Consider the following 21,623-nt stretch of genomic DNA (forward strand, 5'->3'; position numbering starts at 1 on the left):
AAAAGGCCCAAGCGACATTGCATGCTTATATCCCCCATGCTACCAGGGCATCCCTCTGTCGCTGCCAAAAGCTGTAGTTTTGCCGTCTTGGGTTGATGCCAATACCGTTGCTCATCCATGCAACTCATACCGTTCATACACAAAACCGCTCAGCATGATCACGCGGCACATGGCTGCCAACCAATAGCGCTTTGAAGCAGTAGACCAGGGTCCACAATCACCGCATCAAAGCTCAATGTTGGGTAACGTCGGTGGCTGCAGCATGGTAAGACGTCCTTGTTGAGTGGTGGCTTGGCACTAGCTTTGGCCCGTTCTTTCACGCCTTGGTGTTTCTTGAGGTGGTGCAGCGAGCAAGGCAAGACAAGGCAAGGCAAGGCTGATCGGTGCCGGTGTTGCGATGCGCGAAAGGGATCCGGATAAAATAAAAACCATCAGGCGCATCTTCGGCGCTTGTTCGAGCCAAATCGTAGCCTCCAAACTAACTAAAGTCGTAGTAGCAACAACAACAACAACAATAATAATGACAGCCCCTGCAGATCTCGATACCTCTCAAGCCGAAGAAAAGGCGAAGCACCCATAGGCATAGTCGCATGACGCCTCATACACAACTACACACCACCCTCTTTTCACAAGCAAGCCATATGTTACGTGTCTGCCTTGGCTTTTCTCAGCAGCTCGTTCTTGGTACACCGGGCCAAGCTGCGCATCACGCTCCAGCTGAAGGGGGAGATCTGACATGACAGGCATGGGTGCAATGCAACACACAACACTCATCGCGTATGCATGCATGCCAAAAAAAAAATCCCGAAAGTCTGGGAGCTGAGCGATCAGATCAGCCCACCCCCGCAAATGATGTTTGACCGGTATGTACTGCGGCGGTATTATATCGCAAGGTGGAATTGTTGTACTAGCACATCGTACGGTCGATCGGCCTCTCTTCTAGCGCCGATCATATTTCAAAGTTTAAATCAAACAAAGCCAAAAAAGCTGTGGTAACATGTTCGACTTGACTCGAAGGCTTTGCGCGATCACGAACGAGACGGAGGGAGAGGTTGTTTCCCCGCATTCTCGCTTGGCTTGACCCCAATCCTTGCATGTGTGCCCACCAATTCTGCCTTGGAGTGCGTTTCTTGTGTGTTTCTTGGATATGCGGCATGTCTTGTCAGCAAGGCAGCACAGATCGAGACTTGCGTGTGATCGGTCTAGTGGACTAGTGTAGATCGAGCTGTCTACTTGGTTTGGGCTGCCTGTTCAAGTGCTTCCGCTGCAAAGTCTCGTATCTGGTGTGCCTCCTACGATTATGTAGAAATGACAGGGACAGGAGGCACCCTCTTTTTAATAGCAAAGATTGATACGGATGGATGAATATCTTGTGAATTGGTATTTCAGCGCGTCTTCGTAGCCGGTCGCGATGCGGGCTACATCTACTAGCACAATATCTCTAGTCAGAGTTTGTACTAGCTGGATCAGCCTCAACCTGTGCACCCATCCCAGCATTAACTTTTATGTCTCCGTAGGAATCACTCCTTAATGTCTATCGTGCGCTTGCTAGGAAGCGGGGTTGAAAGTCGAGCTGGCAGGCTGCTCTTCCGACTGTGCAGTACCAGGCCTGGTCCCTTCTCCCCCAAGTGCGGATGCTATTTCCGTGTTCCGCAATGAACCAGGGGCGTGGTAAGTCCGCAAGAATGTCTTCGCTTTGATAATCTGATCCAGCGTTTCCTCATCGTGTCTCCGGTCTGCATCTTCCAAGCTTGGTAGAAAGCTGTCTTTCAACTTTGCAATCCTGTCATCATCCTTCTTGTGCCCATGCGTCGTCTAAACTCCAGAGGCATACCCTACCTCCTTCTGCTTTCCTTTATCTGTGCTATCGCTCGTATCGGCACTTCCGGCAAAGGCTTGCTGGATCGGAGGTCTTGGTTTCGCCGCGATATCGAGTTCGGCAAACTTGGGTCGCACCTGGAAGATGTTCACGCGGGCGGCGTTGAAGACTTGTTCGGAAGGCGGAATGGCGACTGCGAGATTTGTGTTTTCGGTGAGGCGTGTGATGAAGAACATGAAGCGACCCGTTTTGATTTGCATCTCTGCAAAGTTTGCGCTACCCGCGGGGATATTTGTGTGTTTTCTATGGGAGACAAATGGTTAGTCAGGGATTCTCGTAGGTGGAGTAAGTGTAGGGAATTTGCACTTACGCCATGCTCTGTTTGTGTGTCTTGAGGATGCTTGATATGCGCTCGAAGCGATCTGTAAAGGGATTTGATTCTTCGGTCTGTCTTGTGACATGGGCAACAGTAAGACATGTCGTCCGCTCATACAGGATGAGTTCTCTCGCATCGATGACCTCTGCCAGCTGTTCCAGCAGTGCCTCGATGGTACCCGCGTTGGGGATCAGATAGTAGATGATTTTCGTCCAAGCCTTGTATAAGCTCTGGTCCCAGATGCTGGTTGCAAAGAACTCTACAGTGTCCTTGAAGCCTTCACTAGCCTCCCGGATATATTCGGCGCGCTCGTCGAACATGGCCTGGCGGAGGCGGGCTTGCACAAGATCCATCTTGTGTATGAGACAAAAGACCTTGGCGCTGGGACTGCACTCGTGGAGGGCACGTATGATGTTGGAGTAGGAGACAACGTCGGCGGCGAATTCGCGCGACTCGATATCGAAGACGAAGATGAGGACTGCAACGGAGCCGAAGACGTGGTTCCTAGATTGGTTGAGATAGTTCTCGACGAAGCCATCTTGACTGCGGAGAGTTAGTCGGAGCCGTCCTGTCGTCTCACGTCTTGTGGGCTTACCCTCCGCAATCCCAGAGGTTGAGCATCAGGTTTCCCATGAACTTGATATTGCTGTGCTCGACGTCGATCGTCGCGCCCAGCCTACGGACATCTTTGGCAACGTAGTTGCTGAAGACGATGCTTCTCATCGACGACTTTCCAGCTCCGCTCTTGCCCATCAGCAGCACCTTGCGCTGTTTCTGCCGCTTGATCGAGTTCATCGCGATACCTAGCCTTTACCTGCAGTGGAGAGGTGCTGCGCAAGAGCTTCGACGAGGGGTGTTGAATAAAAGTAGCCTAGCGGTAAACCTCGAGTCGGTAGCGAAAGTGGACTGGTAAGCTGATAGTAATACCGAGCCGTCGAGTGGAATTTGGCGATGGAATGACGTACCGTAAACAACTGCTTCGGAGCTTTGGCTTTGGCGCGCGACAGTTGGGGGCCCTGCACCAATCTTTGCTTGGCAGTGGGGCACTTCCGCCCTCCGCATTTCCACTCCAACATGTGCCATTGCGATGGCCATGCTTGCTTTTCAGCACTCGTAACGGGTATGCGCACTGTAGTTTTTCACTCGTCATCACCCTCTGCTCAGAAATCATGGTGGTTTGAAGGCACACACACTCTCATTCAAAAGGCTTTGGTACATAGCTACATGTTTGAAGATTCCAAAAGGCATGGTAAGCGAGGAATTATTACAACATAGGAGGTAGATAGCCCAGACTGCCAGCGCTTTGAAGACAAACGAGATATAAATGTGGCTGGTGCGACGAAGCAGAAGGTATAAACAAGAAGCCGTGCCACCAAATGCGACCGTCAAGATCGTGTATCATGAATCCCATGCATCCACTTGGCCAAAATTAGAAGGTACTGGTGCGGCATGGGCAAGGGCACCCTCGTGGGTATCGGATATGTGCTTTTGCGGCACCATGTCTGTATGTGAAGGAAGCGAAGCAAGTGCGCAATAACGAAGAAAGGGGTATCTTAGAAAACAGTGCCGTCCGAGAGGATCATGATTGGCGGTTCTTTAGTGTTGGGCCGCGACACTTCAGCAATTTCTCGACCTCCCTAGTGTGGCGGGTCAGATTCAGTTAGAACGTTTGAGTAGCGCCAAACTTACCTTCCAACTACCAGCTTCGAGCATCTGCGCCAGGTTCAGCTTATCTGAGCCGCTCAGACCCAGCAGATGGTTTACGTCGACTAACAGATCGTCGAGCAGTCCGACGGTGACTGCGCGCCATTCGACGACTACATCGTCGTCGGCGGTAAACATTGGCACGACTTCCATGCTTGGTTGGCCTGTTGCCTGTGCGTTGCGTTGGTACTGCGCGAGGCCGCGTTTCTGTTCCTCGGGCTTCAGTGTCAAGACGCCAACGTCGATGAACAGTCCGCCGTTTCTGTATTCTGGCAGTCCGGTAAGGAGCTCTGAGCCGGGGAAATGAACGTGGAGGAGCTTGGTCATGGGAACCATTAGTGAGTACGTCAGCCATTGGGTTAGTTTGTGGAAAGGCACAATGTTTTCCCATGGATGGGTCGGGTGTGATGGCATGACGGAGCACGGCCATGCGTCGCCCATGGGTACACCGTCGATCTGAGTCCTCGAGGCTGGCCAGATGGGAGTCAAACTGTCCATGAGGGTATTCCAGAGAGTGGGGAGAGGTATGATGGGGACTGATGACGCTTGTGTAGTTGGGTGCGAGAGGAGGTAATCTGACTCTGGTTAGCCGAAATTCACACGGCGACTTTGTCCATGTGCATACCGAGCATGTTTCCTGGCCGTGCTTCTAGGCCAAAAACCTGTTGGTTTTGCAGCGCTTCTGCGAGACGGAGCAGCAGGCCAGTGCGGCCCTCGAGGCCGTCGATTGGATTTGTGGCGTTAACCTGCAGGCCGCGCGCCACGGTTGCGACGTCGAGCTTCTTGAGCCCCGCACTGTCGACCTGGTAGGGCGCTCTGGGGTCGCTGCTGAAGGCGCCGGCCTTGAACATTTCCAGACTGGCGACGGCGAGCCCCTCGCTGCGGCGGTAAATCTTGCCCGACTCCTTGCTCTTATACTGCCACTTGGTGCCTGCACCTGCATCGAGGAGGACGGAGACGAGGAAGAGATCTATGAGGCGGCGGGTGCGCTCCTGGTTGTCGACGGTCGAGGGCCATGTTGCCATGAGCTGGTCGATGCGTGGGCGGCCACCGACATCAAAGTGCTGCCAGCGGCCGTGAGGCGGAATCGAGGCGTAGTCGGGCGCATAGTCGCGCTGCAGGCAGTGTTAGAAGGGTGCTGTCGGCCAGCATGGTATCCTTGCGCGCGCAAAATGAGGCTTACCTTAATTATGGATACGACAAAGCTAGCAACATCTCCAAACTTGCTCATGTCGACGGCAAAGTGCTTGAGCTGGTTCTTTTTGGCCTTTTCGAGCACCAGCCTGGAGCGCTCGCGGACGGCGTAGATGCTGCGCAGGTAGCCGGCCGGGTCGAGGGTTGGGTCGGGCGCCTTTGGCAGAGGGACGTCTGGGAAGCTGGTCGGGCGGGAGCCGTTTGGAGTGGGTCCAGGGGAGCGCAGCGAGCCATTGGAGCTGTTTGGCTGGCTGCCGTTGGGCGAAACCTGGGGCTTGGAGCCCTTGCGGTTGAAGAGACGCATTGGAGGCAGCGGCGACTGAGGGCGAGAGGTGCGGGCAGAAGGAGCCTTTCGGTGTGCGGAGGTTTGCTGGGAAAGTAGGAAGGCACGTTCAAAGGCGGGCGAGGTTGCTCGAGAATGCGGCGATCGTTCTGTCCAGAGGCCCGCGCTTGCTGGCTGTGCGGAACCGTTACCGGGAGATCCCTGGTCGAGGAATCCGGAAGCGACTGCAGGGAGTCGACACGTGCCCGAGTCGGGAAACCTTGTGTAGACACTATGATGCGTAGTCGCCCTCTCCGCGCCCGCCTCAATTGCAAATCACCTGCACCAGGAAATCGGGGACCAAAAGCTGCGAGAGACGCAGCATCAAGGCCAGACGCGCGCCGCCTCGAGTTGTATACTACCGTAGTATCCACCCTGGCAAGCGTAGAGTCTCACCGACCCTCTGCCCCTTGCTCATCCGCGTCAATGGGCGGCACCATAGACGACGCTAGTAGGGCAGCAATAAACCCTGGTGCGTCCTCTGTCTGTTCCGTTCCTGAGCAGGTCCGCCTGTGCCTCCCCCCCGACTGATGTACAAAACTTTCCCACACCCGCGCGCCCTGGTACATGCGCTCCAGACACACGTCTGCCCTGCCGCGTCCACACTGCTCGTCGCGTCCATCGCTGCGACGTCGCTGTTGCTTCCGTTCGCGGTATAGTTGCTGTCTCTGTACCTGGCCCTGTGAACCGTTCGCTCCCAGCTGCGACCTTCTGCGGCACGCACCACGCCCCCATTGTGGTTAGCCGCAAACTATTGCTACCAGGCATCGGTCCTGACCGTCTTCAGGCTAGCAGACGGCGTGCATACACCAAATGCAATCTCATTCCCAGTTATGCCAATTCTCCCACAACGCCCTGCTCCGTCGCTGCTGTCTGCAACATCAGCGTCGCTATCCACGCTTGTCCAAACCTAAATTTCCTGGATTTATTGCGCATGTCATCTCCTGACATGAGCCCTTCACCAGTCACATGCCCAAGGCCCACGGCCTGAGTCATCCACCTGTCGCTTACATCGGGGATAGGCGGGTGGTCAAGTCTGATACCGTGGCCGCGGGTTCGCGGCTCGGCAAATCCGCCATGTTGCCTGAGCGCCGAGAGTATCGACTTGTCCTCGCGCCCAGGCACGAGCTGGCTGTTGTCATCAGCCTAATAAGACACCTTGCACCCACGGTATCACAACAGACGCTTCTTCTTCGTCTACCACCTTGTGCACAACTGCCCAAAACACGTCTTTTGCTTTGCAGCCAGCGACACTAGACGCTCGCGGCTCCGGTTGCCGTGCCGCCTACGAGTAATGAATGGAGGCCTCCCTTCGGCCCGAGTCAGATGTGACACCACGGATCCAACTCGTCTTGATTCGATGCGGATGGAGAGGCCTTGCAAAGCTTTGCGCTGACCCTCAGGGGGGTCGCGCAGTCGGGACAGTCCGTCCGCTCGCGCCAGGACGTGCTACTGCCACCATCTCCGCGGTCGCGGTTCGACAGAGCCCACTGACCGCATCTTAACCTGACAGCTGTGGATCCGCCTACGACCCATTCTATTCGTACCTGTTGCCCAACTGCGCAATCACGCTTCGTTGCCCACTGTTTACCTGTTGTTTACCCGGCAATCGATACGGACCTCGGGAGCGTTGGCCGGCTCGGACGCTGCTCGCTCCGATACGTTGCAAGGTACTGGTGCAAGCATGTGGTCCAGGAACGCACATGCAAAGACGGGGGGCTCTGTCGCTCTTACTCTACATGCGACATGCGTCGGCTCTACTTGCCCCTGCGACAATGAAGAGCCTTCTTTCCATGTTGTGCAGCACATGTAAGGCTTTCGAGATTTGAATAATGTTATTATGCCGTACTCGTGAGTTCTGGAATCTCGGTGGGGTAGACTGCAGACACCATGTAGAAATGCTGTAAACCAATCGAACCAAGATATGGCCATCTGATGGGTAGTATGTCAAAAACACTCATCAGATAGTGGCTTGGACCCTGCATACGTCACGTGCTGTGGCTGTGCTGTCGGGTACCTGTGGCGTGAACTCAGCAAGCGCAATACACCCAATACTGATGTTTGACAACCCAACCTGCAATCATGAAATGACTTCTCCCGCGCACGCTCTGAAACGACGCACACGACAAAAGCAAATACAATGGACGATCTAGCCGGCCTCGACTGGTCGCAGCCCGCCAAAAAGACAACAACCACCGCCCCCGCGGCCTTTCCACCCTTCCGCCAGAGCCCCACGCCTCAGCTTTCCGGTCGATCCACGCCCCTCTCCGCGCTCTCTACGCAACCCTCTGGCTCGGTAGCTGGCTCCGGCGGTCCTCAGCAGTTCAAGGTCCCCTCGAAAGCAGCGACTCCTGCAAACGACAGCTTCGCCGGTCTCGTGTCCTCCAACAAGTCCAAAGCCACGACAAGCAACCTCTCGCTACAAGAACGGCAGAAGCAGATACAGGAGGAAAAGGCACGACAAGAGGCGGAGAAGAGGAAGCAATGGGATTCCACCTTTGGAGGTGCCGATTCAAGCCATTGGGACACGTTGGGAAGTGGGAAGAGCACACCAGAACCTGCCGCATTTGGCGCCCCGCGTCCTTCAAACAACCCCTTCACCAACCACGGCCTGTCCAAGACCATCAATAAGCCTTTTGCAGGCCTCGACACCACTTCGAGGCGGCCTGAGGTGTCCTCTCACAACGAGGCTGACCTCCTCGCAGCATTCGATTCAGCAGCTCCCGTAGACAGCTCCAGTCACTTTCCCAAACCAAACCAAGGCAGTGGCAGAAGTACTCCTGCTTACAGCGCGAATGTCTCTCGGGGCAATACACCCCTACCACAGCCTACGTCCGGCAACAATGCACTTCTGGACGACGACGATGACATGTTCGGTCTCAAGCAAATGGCGCAAAAGTCGACTTCGCCTGCGCCGCCGCCGCCTCCAACCAACGATACCGATGACGATATACTAGGCTTATTAGGAAAGCCTGTTTCGGAATTCCAGCACCAGGAAGCGCCACAGACAGCAGCCACAGGGGAACCCTCACAAGCACGCCGAAGAGCTTCTCCAGCGCCCGAAAATGCGCATGACAAAGCTGTTGCTGAACTTGTAGACATGGGGTTCCCAGCCGACAGATCGGCGACTGCACTAGCGACTACTGAGTCTGGACTTGACGTACAAGCTGCTGTAGGATGGCTGCTAAACCAGGCACATGCAGAGGCGAAACAGAAAACACATTCACAGAGCCAGGATAGGTCTCGCCGAGAGCCTGATGACTTCGACGAGCGCCCAAGGCGAGGAAACAGTAGGCCCAGTGGACGCGAATCCTCAAGAGAACCACGGGCGAGCAGCTCTAGGCCCGCGTGGATGCAAGACGATGAGGCACGGAGTCGATCCGGTCAACGTAGACAAGAAGGTCAAGAGAAAGACGTAACTCAAATGGCTTCAGAGATCGGCAACAATCTCTTCAAATCCGCGAATTCGCTATGGAAGACGGGCCGCAAACAAGTACAGAAGGCCATGGCCGACTTCCAGCAAGAGGGAGACCCCAATATGCCAAAGTGGATGAGAGACGCTCAGGCTGCGGAAGCTGCTTCCCGCTCAGGCCGACAACAAAAGGTTGATCAGTCGGCTACAGACGAGGCTATGATGTTGGAAGCTGGTGGACGACCCACCAAGCCTACTCGGACGAGCGAGATGCGTCAGCAAGCTGAACCGCTACCTGTACGCCAAAGAAGAGAGCTGGAAACTGGACGAAATGACCGCCTGGATCGCATGTCGTCTCAATCCCCATCACAGCGGCAGCCACCATCAAGTTTGGACAAACGACCAGCCATGCGTCTGACCCGCCAGGAGGTTGAAGAACAGAGCTCCCAGGCGTACATTAGCCCTGCTCGCCGGAAGAAGACCACTCCACAACCGCAGCCGGAAGTAGATCTCTTCTCCTCAGAAATCACACCCCCAAAGCAGTCTTCACGCCAACCGACACCAGTAAAATCCAACAACCCGTTCCTTCAAGCAACTTCAGCGCCCAAGGCTCGAAGTCCAGCCCCTACGCCAATTGCGTACAGACAGAAGGCACCACCGCGACAGATACCTCCTGTCTCGTCTTCGGCTCTCAGTTCGTCGTCAGCTGACCGACAAAGAGGTTCAGAAGCATTCAAACGTGGAGACTACTCCGCTGCACATGCCGCCTATTCTTCTGCACTGAGCCCTCTTCCGAAGACACACCCTGTCACAATAATTGTGCTCTGCAATCGCGCTGTCACCAACATCAAAGTTGGTGATCCGAAAGCAGCAATTGCTGATGCCGATGCAGCCTTGGCTATAATTGGCACATCAAGAGGAGAAGGCGAGAAAATTGCTACAGGTGGAATAGAGGGCGAAAAAGACATGAAGGAGTTTTATGGTAAAGCCCTCATGCGAAAAGCAGAAGCACTCGAGAACATGGAGAAGTGGGCAGACGCACATAGTGTATGGAAAGAGGCTGTTCAAAATGGTGTAGGCGGTGCCATCGCCATCTCTGGTCGTAACCGCTGTGAGAAAGCCGCAAATGGTGGCAGCAACAGTGCCCCAGTAGCCACCAAACGCCCACCTCCAGTCCGGAAGCCCGCTGTTCCTAGGTCTTCCGCCATGTCAGACCTAGGTGGTGGTGGTCCGACCGTCGACTCTGAGGCTGTCAAGCGCATGAAAGCCGCCAACGCTGCTGCTGAACGTGCAGACGACGAGAAATTCGCCCTCACCGATCAAGTCGACGCCAAGCTCATCGCTTGGAAGGGCACAAAGTCAGATAATCTACGTGCTTTACTGGGTAGTTTGGACAAAGTGCTCTGGGAGGATGCTGGATGGAAGAAGGTCAACATGGGTGATCTAGTCATGCCAAACAAGGTCAAGATTATCTACATGAAGGCAATTGCCAAAGTTCATCCTGACAAGGTATGCCCTCTAGCTTCTAATTCCTCACTTTTCTGTCATGACACTTGGCGAGTTTAGTGGAGTGCTGACTATGTTCCTTTACAGATATCCCAAACGGCATCTACCGAGCAGAAGATGATCAGTGCAGCTGTCTTTGCAACACTGAACGAGGCGTGGGACAAGTTCAAGACAGACAACAATCTGTAGTTCGACTGCTCTCCACGGTCAACAATCATAACTTTCCATCTCGAACTTGCTTACAGACACTACTTGCTACCCGTGACCACGACAGCAATGAGACCTAACTTGCTGTACTCATGCCGAGTACTTATGCCGAACACACATGCCGAGTATTCATGCCGAGGTCTGCGTTTCCCCTCTTTCTGTTCGTTTCTCTTTTTTTTGAGTTCGTTATGCATGGACAACCTTTTGCACGTTCTTTTGCATGGTAAACTCCTTTACATGTTCTTTGCATGGAAAACCCTCTGTACTTTCTTGCATGGGAAACCCTTTGCACTCTCCTTGCAGGTCGTGGCATACCTGTCGTCCGTCAGTCATGTCATGCATTAGCGGAGATGCTGTATCCAGCTGACCACTTCCACACAAATGTTGAGACGCCATCAGGACATGGGTAGACCGCCCTTTGTAGATGATTGCGTTTCCAAGTGATTACTACACCGTTGTGGTTGAACCTTCTTAGTGGTTTTCCCCGGAATACTCCACTGAATACTACACTGAACCTAGCACTAAACTTTAAAGTCGCTGTCTCAGGTAAGCTAGAACGGTCTTCTGTAATGTTCTTGGGTCCTTGGCGGCAACAAAAAGCTAACAACGGGTGTAGCATGCCTTGTTGTGACATGGGATGCTAGGCACGCGACCTCGTGTCCCCTCTTCAACAGATCTCTTACTTTCGGGTAGATGTAGGAACACTCACGTGGAGTCCCGGGAGATCTGCAGCCAAGCAAAGTTGACGTTTTATTTCCTAAACCCCAAAGAGCCGCGGAGAAGCCTGTCCGTGGACTTTGCCATTGCAACATGACCGTTTACTGCACGCTAATAATAGACATGACTTTTGTTGTGTTTGCTGTAGCCCACAAAATACACTCCTGTTCACATGACCAAGAACGGGGTTCCACTAACTGGGGCTTGGCTATTAGAATCCTAGCTACTAATCTCCTTCAAACATGCCTGCCATGCTCACTCCACATCAGAACAATAAAAATTTCCACATCAAATACGGAGGCTTGAGCTTGGATATGGCCGCTTTTGTTGTGTAAAAAGGCGTTACTCTTCTACTACAGTATGCCGAGGTGGTATCTGCTTAAGCATCGATTTCGGTAACCTCACCCTAAAAGACGTAGCAATACCATCCAATCGCTTTCTACTCCTTTAAGAAAACATTATTTCTCGCGATTACGCTCAAGACTATTGTCGAGGCTGTGCATTCGTCATTCCCCAAGAAGATGAACTTCTCTGCGGCGCACACACGCAACACAGCCTCATCCCTGGCCATCGTATGAATCCTTGCACTAGTCGCTTACCTCGACGACTTCAGAGAGCTTACAGTACAAGCCCATTGCTTCGGAAATAGTAAACTGGGAATGCCGGCCGTCATCCAATCGCTCTTGGCTCTTCCAGCGTTGCGCGCCGTCTCCACTTGCTCCACATGGACAGACAGCAGTCGCAGTTTCCATGTGGACAGTCTTGGCGCCTCTCGACCACCAGAGGTATGTCATTCATTCTGATTCTCCTAATTTCGGAGAAGCTCTTCATAGCACTGATCTTCAGCGGTGAGCGTTCAAGCATCATTTCCAGCCACTGTCGCGCCGTACCACTGATTACCAACCCTGTAAGCAAGTTGCAGACCAAACTTTAGTGCTACTACATCTCTGGGTATCTGGGGAGGACACCAAGGAATTAGGGTGGTGCCTCTACCAAGTGCCGTCATGGTGGGGCGTTTCTTGTCCTTGGTCTGTCCTCCAGGACTTACTCTAGCTGTGAACTTTCACCCAAGAGCGGAAGGTGCGCACGAGCGAAATAGTCAACGCTGTCCTAGTGAACCTTGGTGCTTGTAGGATGATGTATCTTCAGGGGCCCAGAAGTTGACAATAATTGGAAAAAACCATAAGCCGGAACAGCATGGAATCAAGACAAGTCGGACCGGACAATTTCGAAAATCTACCGGGCTGTGTGAGCTTGGGCTGACAAATTCTAGAAGCTGGGTCTTGGACAAGTTGTTAGGTGAGCTTTTTGCGTTTGTGCTCGTTAGTCATGGAACAAGGATGGTGTCAAGCTAGTATGAAAGTTTGGGACGTCAAATCAGGTTACCTGGTCATCGGTCAAGACTCATGGTGGCTGTCCAAGCTAGATTATGTCATACCGCAACAATTCAGCTCGCTCCGAACAAAATAGACTTTGGCTCTATTTCGACTCTTGTGTTTTGCTTCTCCGGACAGTGAGAAGATTGAGCTTACTTGCTTGTTCGCGCGCGTGCGCTGGCAGGTGCCGACAGTCTAAAGCGGGAGCTGGTACGCCTAATCTTTTAGCTACGGGCTATCAGCCGGAAGGTCGCGTCTGCGCCTGTGAACAGGGCGCCGGTACTTGTCCGTGCCATCGATAGCTTTCGCAGGGGCGCACCACTGCTTCTTACTCCTTCGCATCCATATCGCCGGCGGCTCACAGTAAATATCGTGTAGGTAGTATTTTGATCACATGGCATGCATCGCGTCTTCAGTGCCACAAACCTGGGCAGTGCACATCGGTACCAATGCTGATCGTGAGCTGAGCGCGTTTGATGTCGTCACCATTCCTTCCCTTGCTGTATATTACTCGACCAGTCCATTTTCGACCGTCGATCTGCGGAGGTTTTGCACCCGAGCGATTTCGCCTGCTCGTTTTGGTCGTCGGTGTGTACCGAAGGCGTCCCCGTAGTGGTGTGAACCATAGATTCATCAGAGGAGAGGACGATAAGCGTCGACGTACGGGTTACACACATGATCCTTGGGCATCTTTCCAGGCAACGTGGCTTGGAAACTCCCGCGTCCCCGCATGACACAACCTAGTCTTCGCTACTTGCTTCTTGCGGTCACGGTGTAAGTGTAGCACCCGAGGTGCAAGGTACGGGTACTTCTTAGTGGAAGAACGTGAACGTGCCGTGTGAGGGTGTACTGCAGCAAAGCTCGATCATGCTGTCTCACGATAAGCGGGACATGGTTTCTCGGGCCTGTAGGGATGGGAAGTCTACCAATTCGTGACATTGCGAGACGTGGTTCTCAAGGAGGCCGTACGTCTGCGTGTTTTTGTCGTATGCTGGTGAAACTCGCTATTCATTATCCGTATATCTTTTGGTATGTGGTAATAGTACAACGCCGCTCCATGATATAGTGCCCGAGAATTGAAGTGCTAGAACGAAAAAAATAATAACAGATGTCGCATAGCCCAATTATGGACCGAAGTCACTGCCAATGCCCAAGCTTCGGTTAGAACTTTTGAGAACGGTACTAGTACAAAGTGGTAGTGGTTCTACAACTTCTAGCAATGGCGAGGTTGTAGGATGGCATGTGGCTATCGTCCATGGCCCAACGTGTGCCAGATACGCGATAATCCGCTGGATAGCTCTCCTATCTACAGGGACCAGTGCTTCTGTCAACTCATGCTTGTGCTTAGCATGTCCGCCAGATGATGCGATTTTGGAGATCGGGCCGAGGTTTATGCAACGCGTAACGCCATGTCAGAGCCTCGGACCCAAGACATACATGACCAGTGCATGCACACTTGAGGTTGTTGAACAAAGAGGTATTACCCACAATTCTATTCGTCGCAGAGCGATCTTATGCGGGGCACGCAGTTGCTAACCCGTAAGCTGACCAACAACTCCGAAAAGCAATTGATCTTCAGTCTTGTACAGCGCATCATCGTTTCCGAACGCCGTCTCAAGACTGTTGTTGATCCTCCAAAAGTTTCCGTAATTTCCGTTTCTTATGTCTTGGCTTTCTTGTGCGGCAATTTCCGTCAGCTGCTTGATGCGATTCGAGACCATCTTCTGCTGCGCCTTCGCAGACGCCCAATAGCCCGCCAATTCGTCGATGCGCATCAGTGTCGTGTTGAGCGTCTCGATCAAGGTCGGTAGTGACGAAACGAGCCCCGCAGAGGTCAACACATCAACCGCAAGCATGAGCACATACACAGGGGAAGGTGTCGAGAAAGAAAATTCCAGTGCCGCGGTAGGTGAAGGACGTCGTTGGCGGTTGACAGGAGCCAGTGAAAGCATGATTGATAGGAAGTTGGACGCCATACGTAGTGCGCGCTCCAAATTTCGGCGTATCTTGTCCGTTGGCAGTACGCTGACTCTCGTCTGACGATTGAGTCGGATTATTGTAGCGTAGTATAAAGCGTGCATCGACAAAAAGGTGCCCGCACATCCGTCAGCAAGGCTTTTGTCCAGGTTCTGTGGGGTGTAATGAAGGCTCACTGGCAACATGGTATGCCATGCGTTCAGCTTCTCGTTCATCTGTGTATAGAACATGTCATAGTGTTGCTCGTAGGTACTGTCGGGGCGGCGCGCAGCACGACTCGTGAAGGTAAGCACGTCACCCCATAGTGCCGATATTAGGCATAGGTACGCCATATTTCCCAGAACAGAATGGGGTACAGCGCTTGCACTCAGAAGCTCCTCGTGGAAGAATGGCGCATCGCATGGTGTTGATGCGTCGTACATGCTATCCAGGCATGGGAGTCTAACAAAGACATCCTCGAGGTTGATCACAGAAGGCGTCCCTCCAAAGAAGCCATTGTATCGCTGTTGTTGCAACATGTCAACGGATGCTGGCGTGTTCACGAAATCGTGACTTACATCCATCAGAAATCCGGACCAGAAGGTGCGGCGGCAGCATTCTGTGTAGGTTCGACGATCAAATCCATAGCCCAGGTCGGCGTTGCTATCGGCCAGCTCTTTGATACCTTCTTCAGAATTCAGTTTCAGTGCAGCGAGCACTCGCAGACCAGCACCGCAGTAGTCCCACGCTTCCTGTGATTTGCCTCGAGCAAAGTGATACAGCGCAAGCATCAGTCGCGTCTGGCACAACTGCAGACTGAATTTACCGAACCGTTTTTCTGCTGCGTAGGAGGCGACAGTAGCAAACTTCTTCCCCAAAGCTTCCCTATCCTCACCAGCCGAGAAGAGAGCGCCCATGGCAAGAACGGAATATAGGAGCATCAGATGGTCCTGATTCTTGTCGCGGTTATTCTCTACCCATGCAAGGAAAGGTCGACGAGGAAACATGACATAGGCTGCGCTACCCGCGTGAGCAAAGTAAAGGTCCAATAGATGCCTAGTAAGTCCGGGGTCTGTTTCAAAAGGATCCTGTTCCCATTGGAGGCCAAGGTGGTCAGAGTAAGAGCCGCGTCCATGGTCGTCTAAGCCCTGGTCGTTTGCGGAGCCGCTCCAATCTGATTCGTATGGCTGCACCGACATGTCTCTCGGGTCTGCAGCAGTGTTGGGGCGGAACTTTCGAGATCTGAAAGGCGTTCCGGCGTTCCACGTGTCGACCTTCCTTGATGAGTCGCGCAGCTCTCCAGGAGCTTTGTTTCTGTCTGAGGTTGCCGCAGGACTTAGGATTTCGGACGACGGATGCTTAAATAGCGGAGCGGAATGCGATGGTGAGGTCTCGCCGGATGCATTGCTTTGGTTGAGTCCACTGCCATTCGTTAGTATTTGTCATTGTATCATATGAGTATAGCCTTGTCTGGTTCAGAGCATAACAGGCCCATTAAGTCAATGCACTCCAAGTCCTCGAATGAAAAAAGAAGAAAAGCCCCAAATAATGAGGACCACTTACCCTCTGCATACTCTTTGTGACTTGGAGCATTGGTGGCACTTTGGATATCCGGGCTCGCACTTGATCTTCTTCTCTCGGCAGGTCAGGCAAGCTTGCGCAAGTCGCTTTCGAGGTTTCCCAGCCTTTGTGATACCCCACGAAGGATTGACCGCTTCGCCGTCTATTATAGCCCGGCAATAGGTGCCGTCCTCATAGACATAGCATGGGCCTTCGCCTGGTATATCGCGTTGTCCGACACAACGCGAAGACCGTACTGGAGCCCGCGAAGAGCCTTCCAATCGTCTCATTCTGACAGGTCTATTCGGATCAAACCCCAATTCTTGCTGACCGGAGTGGTTCGTCATCGTTCCCGTCGCATCAGACATGAGCGACACTTGCCGGTGCCCATTGCCTGCTAGATCATGCTGTGAAGGGTGGGTGAAACTTTCACGCCGTTGAAGATCTACTCGACTGACGCCGAACGCCGAACCTGGCGTCGACGAGGAGGTAGACGGGGTAGCGCTTGCGCCTGACAGAGGTTGACGATGGTGGTAGGGCGTTTGAGAAGCGATAGCATTGTGCTCGGAGTGGCCATGCATGTAACCATCATATTCATGCCGTCTCTTTAATGTCGGACTAGAAGACCCATAACGCCCACAATGGCTGTAGAGTGCCACAGCGCCTCCCGCCCTCAACGAAGGATCCGATGACTTCTTGTCGAGTAGTTCTGGCTCCAAGAGCGTGCGAAGACTCGGTAACTGTTGCGCATTGTTATGGCTTGCACTGAAATCTCGGGGACGGATGTGCTGGCTAGGCGCGATGATTTCTGGTCGAGACGACGAAGCATGATGTGGCGGATAGGGACTGTAGGATGGCGGAGGTCCTGAATGTGAAGGTATGCTGGGTGGACCACTCATGTTGAGAAGCATAGCAGGTAAGATGCGTTTTGATGTTCGGCGCTTGAAGTGGGATGGTTTCCACGATACAGCCCGTTGACCGACCACATGAGGAGATATAGAATAGCAGGAGCTACAGACTGCCCAGGACGCTCAAGGGATCCTGGCACTGCTCAAGACTTGACACTGGTGCAGCCACGGCATCAGCTAGTGGTCAACTTAACTGGTACATGAAGGTACGTGAGAAAGTCAGGAAGGTGGCCGACGAACAGAAGCTTCTGGCCTGGACCGGGATGTCCGCTGCAAGCTATTGCAGTCTAGAAAATGGACCAAAGAATCGACAGTCCGTGCAGGGCTGACATTGGGCGACTGAGCACCACTGTTCCGGCTCATTATGAACCGCAACCGAGACACAAAGCAACAGTGCATGTGGGAGCGTATGTAGGGGCGACGCGGGAAGAACTTACAGATGCAGGGATTATGATATGCGCCGCGGACGTACCTTTTGGGCGCAATTGACACTGAGCACGCAGCGAGCACAGCTTCGATTGCTTAAACGTGAGGCAAAGGATAATAGCAACAAGTATAATAATGCCCGGGTAGCAGGAGTGGAGGGTGGGCGGACAACAGCGGGACCCCGTGCTCAGCCAGTTAACAGCTTACCAGGAGGCCCTTGCAAGAACAGGCTTCAAGGAGGAGCGACCGCGGCGTCCAAGTAGGTCAGCGATTATTCCAGTGGCGTGCAGTGACGGACCGCCAGGGACATGGTCGTGGAGCCTTTGCTGTTTGAGACCCGAAGATGCTGGAACGAGCCAGGGTATGGAGCAAGCCAGCCGGAATATTGGCTGCAGATATCGAGTCAACCGTCTTGAGCGGGCTAGATAGCGTGCTGCGTCAGATGCAGACTGATGCACGTTACTGCAGTCGGTGATGGCGCGTGGGCAGTGTGAGCCCCCCAGATCGTACCAACTGGCTGCTGGCCAACCGTAGCTGATCCGCTAATGACCTGTGCAGATCATGCAGCGTGAGCTCGGAATGCAGCGAACATGTCCTTGCTATTTTGCCGCGAAACTCTGGGACCTGGCGTTAGGTTCTGGAGCGGTTCCGTCCAATAAGCTTCAGTTAGATTGAGGCCAAGGACTGGAAACAGCTAAAACGTGCAGCCACCATAAACGACGCCTCTCGCTGCAGGAGAAGAGAGGGCAAATAAGCCGCCGTCAACAATGCGAACAAGAAGACAGGTGTCCCGGCGGCCGGCCCTACATCGCCAACGAGAAGGGTTTCGTCTCCGCTCAACCTTGGAAAGGTTGATGCCAAATGCTGACACGGGCGATGCCGTTGTCGTCAGCTAAAAAAGACGCCGAACAAAAAAATGATCCTGACTTAAAGCGGCACCAGAATCCGATCGGAACGAGCTCACAGCAGCCGTTGAGCGGGCGATTGAGCCCATCTCGATCCTCTTACGTCCCGGATCCCCTAACGCCTCTGGCCTTGCTTGCATGAAGCCAGCTTGGCCCGTGCCGAACGGCTCTAAGCCTAGCGGTCAGTTTCTTTGATTGCACTCCCGAGTCCATGCGCATCTTTGGGCGTCCCAAGACTCCATATAATAAGGGCTTTCTCCGGATGCCGTGGTGGCTTGACATGACATGGCCCCGTCGCGTCTTTCGGTTCAGTAATCGAGCATGCGTGTGCAGAATAGGTGCTGTGCAGTCGGGAGTGCTAGGACAACGGTGCAAGATCGGCCTGGCTGTAGCTTCCCGCTGTCGGGGATGACGCGCACAAATACATTCGTACCTCCCGTATTTGATTATGAGACAAAGGACCGAGGGATCAGGCGAGCGGCCGGGAACTGACCAGGACCAAGGCGCAAGTACAAGCGGATCGCCGTTGAGCTGGACCGAAGCGAAGCGGCTTGCGAGTCAGTGAAAATGATGGGGTATCGATGGTACCGGGACTGACTGACTGACTGCCAAGGGCACCCACACGCTAACTTCTGCTTACGCAGCTAGCGCCGCGCCAAGCCAGGTCTGAACTTCTTTGTGCAGGTGCGACCGAGTCGACTGTCACCACAACAACACTACCACCGTCAACCTTGCCAGAACCTCGTTGGCAGACCACGTGCATGCTGCGAAACTCTGATCTAGGCGCATCTGCTCTAACATCGATACGTGTACAGAAAGTCCCGCGACATGGCGACTGAGCTAGGCGACAAAGACGTCGCGCGCAGCCCGTCACCCGCTGCCACATCGCAGCAAGGCCAACGCCGCGCCAGCACACCGGAAGCCGCAGAGGCTAAACTTCCCAACCGGGAAGCCAGCTACGGCTCGAGTTCGTCTGCTCCGCTGCCCTACGACGGTGGCGCGCCTCCCCTACCCGACGAGCCCGTCCCAGACGCAGAGGACGACGGCTGGGAGCCTAGGTGGGACATCAACGCCGGCGCATGGTACTACTTCAACCACAAGACTGGCGTCTCGCAGTGGGAGAACCCGCGCATCCCGACCGCTTCTGCCCAGAGCTATGGCTACGACAGGTTTGCTAACTATCATCTTCATTTTGTGTCTTTCCCAGCCTAATACGTGCACTCGACAGACACCCCTATTACGGTGCTGCTGCTGCTGCCATGACATCAAGCTCTGGCGCTCCGGGCACCAGCTCCCCCCCAAAGCGCAAGTGGGGTGGCTACAACCCAAAGATCCACGGCAGTTTTGACCCCAACGCCGACTATGCAAAGGAGGCGGAAAAGGAGGAAGAGGATGCTCAACAGGCCATCGCTGCTGCAGCTTTCGCCGCTCGTAACGCCCACGCTTCTAGTCATGACTACACAACAACTGCCCAGTTCAACCGCTTCAACGGCAAACAGCAACAAGCCGGCCAAGGCCCGGAGATGCACAACGACGAGAACAAGAGCCGTCGCCAGATGAATGCTTTCTTCGACGTTGACGCTGCCGCCAACAGCCATGACGGACGTAGTCTCAAGGCGGAGCGTCGCGCACAGCCCCTCAGCAAGAAGCAGCTCAAGGAGTTCAACGAGAAGCGCAAGGCTGCCAAGGAAGCGAAGCGCAGAGCCTGGTTACGCGACTGATTGTGCGGGCGGTAAGAAGAAGAAAAGACAGTAAAGGTTCAAAGCGACAACTAATGCAAGCTAGATTTGGGCCATATCCTTGAACTGACGACTGCACGTCTGTCAAGTGAAGGTAGGATCTCACGCTTGTCTTGGTGCTTTTGGATGCGACACTATAGCATCAAGGGACTAGACGTCTCAGCTCCTCGTTCAGCGCCGTGGTATGAACTAAACATGTTTTGCCCGGCCACGATTATCGCTCATCATGTACTCGAGCGCATGATCAATTATGATACCTGGTCCACGTCTTGACTAGTCTGGATGTATGCGGCATTGCCAGCAGGAGCAAGCCCCTCTTACTCGTAGCCACGGCTGGAAGCTAGGAAACACTTTATACTCGTCGGTGCGTAGCCCATAGATACAATGGCATTTCTGTTGCCTTGTTCACCACCAAGATACCGCTGCCCATGTGCGCCATGTCAATCTTCCGGCACGTTGCCTTTGCAAGGTGCGTAATCGCGTGTAAACCCCCCGCCACATGGTTTTGTGTTTGTTGTAAACCCAACGTCATCAGGGGCAGTTTCGGTTCCTTGCAGCTGCAGGCCGTCAGCAATATATGCATATTACGGCCAACAGTCGAGGTGCTTCAGCCACCCTTGGAGGCAAGATCCTGGGCATCCAGGTCCGCCATCTGCTTCCGGACGTCTTCCACCGTCGGTCCAGTTGTGGTGCCTTGCGCCGATGCACTGCTGCCTTGAGCATGCTCCGCCGTTGCGTCTGCATCGTCCATGTTCTCGTCCGCGTTCTCTCCATCTTCCGCTTCCGCTTCCGCTTCGCCGGTCTGTCCAATTCCCTTCTCCAGTTCCTCCACGGCCCCAAGGAGCCAATCTACAACTTCATTCTTGTCGTTGATCTCTGCTTCGTAGACCGCATCGTGGCCCGCTCGGTTGATGATCGTGACATCGGCACCGGCGTTTATGAGGAGTTTTACGCTTTCGAGGTGGCCGTTCAGCGCAGCCCAGTGGAGGGGCGTGTTGCCTGCTTCATTGACGGCGTTCAGGAATGTTGGTTCAGGCTTCTCCGCGCCGGTCGAGAACAGCAGCTTGATGACGTCTATGCCGGAGATTAGACATGGTTCGCATCATGAGTATCTACGGATGTTACCATTGTGTCCATTGGCAGCAGCATAATGCAGTGCGCTATTCTTCGAATATGGGTCGACAGCCGCCGTGTACAGTTCGGCCTTTGATCGCTTCGTCTGTGTGGACAGTTCGGAGACATACAAATCGAGCTCGGCTGCTTCGTTCGCTCGCGCCAAGTACAGAATCTCGTCTACGGCATCTTCGTCTAGCCCTGCCATGTTTGCTTGTCGGCTTGCGCTTCGGGTGTCTCAGTGATTCAAAGTAAATATTTTCTGACAAGTCTGCCCAATAGGGAAAGCGGGGGCGGGGTTCAAGGCACTAGCCCTTTCAGTCGTAGCTCTGAAGCGAGGTTTCCATCGCCGATGCTGCACCTGTCAACTCATCACTTTACAT

The 21,623-nt window shown here is 53.8% G+C and overlaps 6 protein-coding genes across 6 annotated transcripts; 2 read left to right on the plus strand and 4 right to left on the minus strand.

Annotated features, from left to right (window-relative positions):
• Positions 1 to 1,815: 1,815 nt before the first annotated feature.
• ACET3X_003148 (uncharacterized protein) lies at positions 1,816 to 2,990 on the minus strand (the record flags this gene model as incomplete). The annotated part of the gene is made up of 3 exons (XM_069448391.1): positions 1,816 to 2,122; positions 2,190 to 2,738; positions 2,791 to 2,990. 3 exons carry the CDS (start codon positions 2,988 to 2,990, stop codon positions 1,816 to 1,818), a joined length of 1,056 nt encoding a protein of 351 aa, XP_069309695.1.
• Positions 2,991 to 3,386: 396 nt separating this feature from the next.
• Positions 3,387 to 5,727, minus strand: ACET3X_003149 (uncharacterized protein). Its single transcript, XM_069448392.1, has 4 exons — positions 5,083 to 5,727; positions 4,525 to 5,014; positions 3,885 to 4,474; positions 3,387 to 3,832 (listed from the first exon to the last, which is right to left on the minus strand). The coding sequence occupies exons 1-4, from the start codon at positions 5,395 to 5,397 to the stop codon at positions 3,749 to 3,751; spliced, it is 1,479 nt and encodes a 492-aa protein (XP_069309696.1). The 5' UTR covers positions 5,398 to 5,727; the 3' UTR covers positions 3,387 to 3,748.
• A 1,747-nt stretch (positions 5,728 to 7,474) lies between these two features.
• ACET3X_003150 (uncharacterized protein) lies at positions 7,475 to 10,522 on the plus strand (the record flags this gene model as incomplete). Its single annotated transcript, XM_069448393.1, has 2 exons — positions 7,475 to 10,336; positions 10,421 to 10,522. Exons 1-2 carry the CDS (start codon positions 7,556 to 7,558, stop codon positions 10,520 to 10,522), a joined length of 2,883 nt encoding a protein of 960 aa, XP_069309697.1. The 5' UTR covers positions 7,475 to 7,555.
• Positions 10,523 to 13,646: 3,124 nt separating this feature from the next.
• Positions 13,647 to 17,684, minus strand: ACET3X_003151 (uncharacterized protein). Its single transcript, XM_069448395.1, has 4 exons — positions 17,495 to 17,684; positions 16,153 to 17,213; positions 15,168 to 16,011; positions 13,647 to 15,113 (listed from the first exon to the last, which is right to left on the minus strand). The coding sequence occupies exons 2-4, from the start codon at positions 17,058 to 17,060 to the stop codon at positions 14,166 to 14,168; spliced, it is 2,700 nt and encodes an 899-aa protein (XP_069309698.1). The 5' UTR covers positions 17,061 to 17,213; positions 17,495 to 17,684; the 3' UTR covers positions 13,647 to 14,165.
• Positions 17,685 to 19,216: 1,532 nt separating this feature from the next.
• Positions 19,217 to 20,197, plus strand: ACET3X_003152 (uncharacterized protein; the record flags this gene model as incomplete). Its single annotated transcript, XM_069448396.1, has 4 exons — positions 19,217 to 19,557; positions 19,617 to 19,993; positions 20,041 to 20,120; positions 20,174 to 20,197. 4 exons carry the CDS (start codon positions 19,217 to 19,219, stop codon positions 20,195 to 20,197), a joined length of 822 nt encoding a protein of 273 aa, XP_069309699.1.
• A 537-nt stretch (positions 20,198 to 20,734) lies between these two features.
• ACET3X_003153 (uncharacterized protein) lies at positions 20,735 to 21,448 on the minus strand (the record flags this gene model as incomplete). The annotated part of the gene is made up of 2 exons (XM_069448397.1): positions 20,735 to 21,201; positions 21,253 to 21,448. The coding sequence occupies 2 exons, from the start codon at positions 21,446 to 21,448 to the stop codon at positions 20,735 to 20,737; spliced, it is 663 nt and encodes a 220-aa protein (XP_069309700.1).
• Between the last annotated feature and the right edge of the window lie 175 nt (positions 21,449 to 21,623).

This window comes from Alternaria dauci, chromosome 2, assembly GCF_042100115.1.
Source record: "Alternaria dauci strain A2016 chromosome 2, whole genome shotgun sequence".
Classification (NCBI taxonomy): Eukaryota; Fungi; Ascomycota; class Dothideomycetes; order Pleosporales; family Pleosporaceae; genus Alternaria; species Alternaria dauci.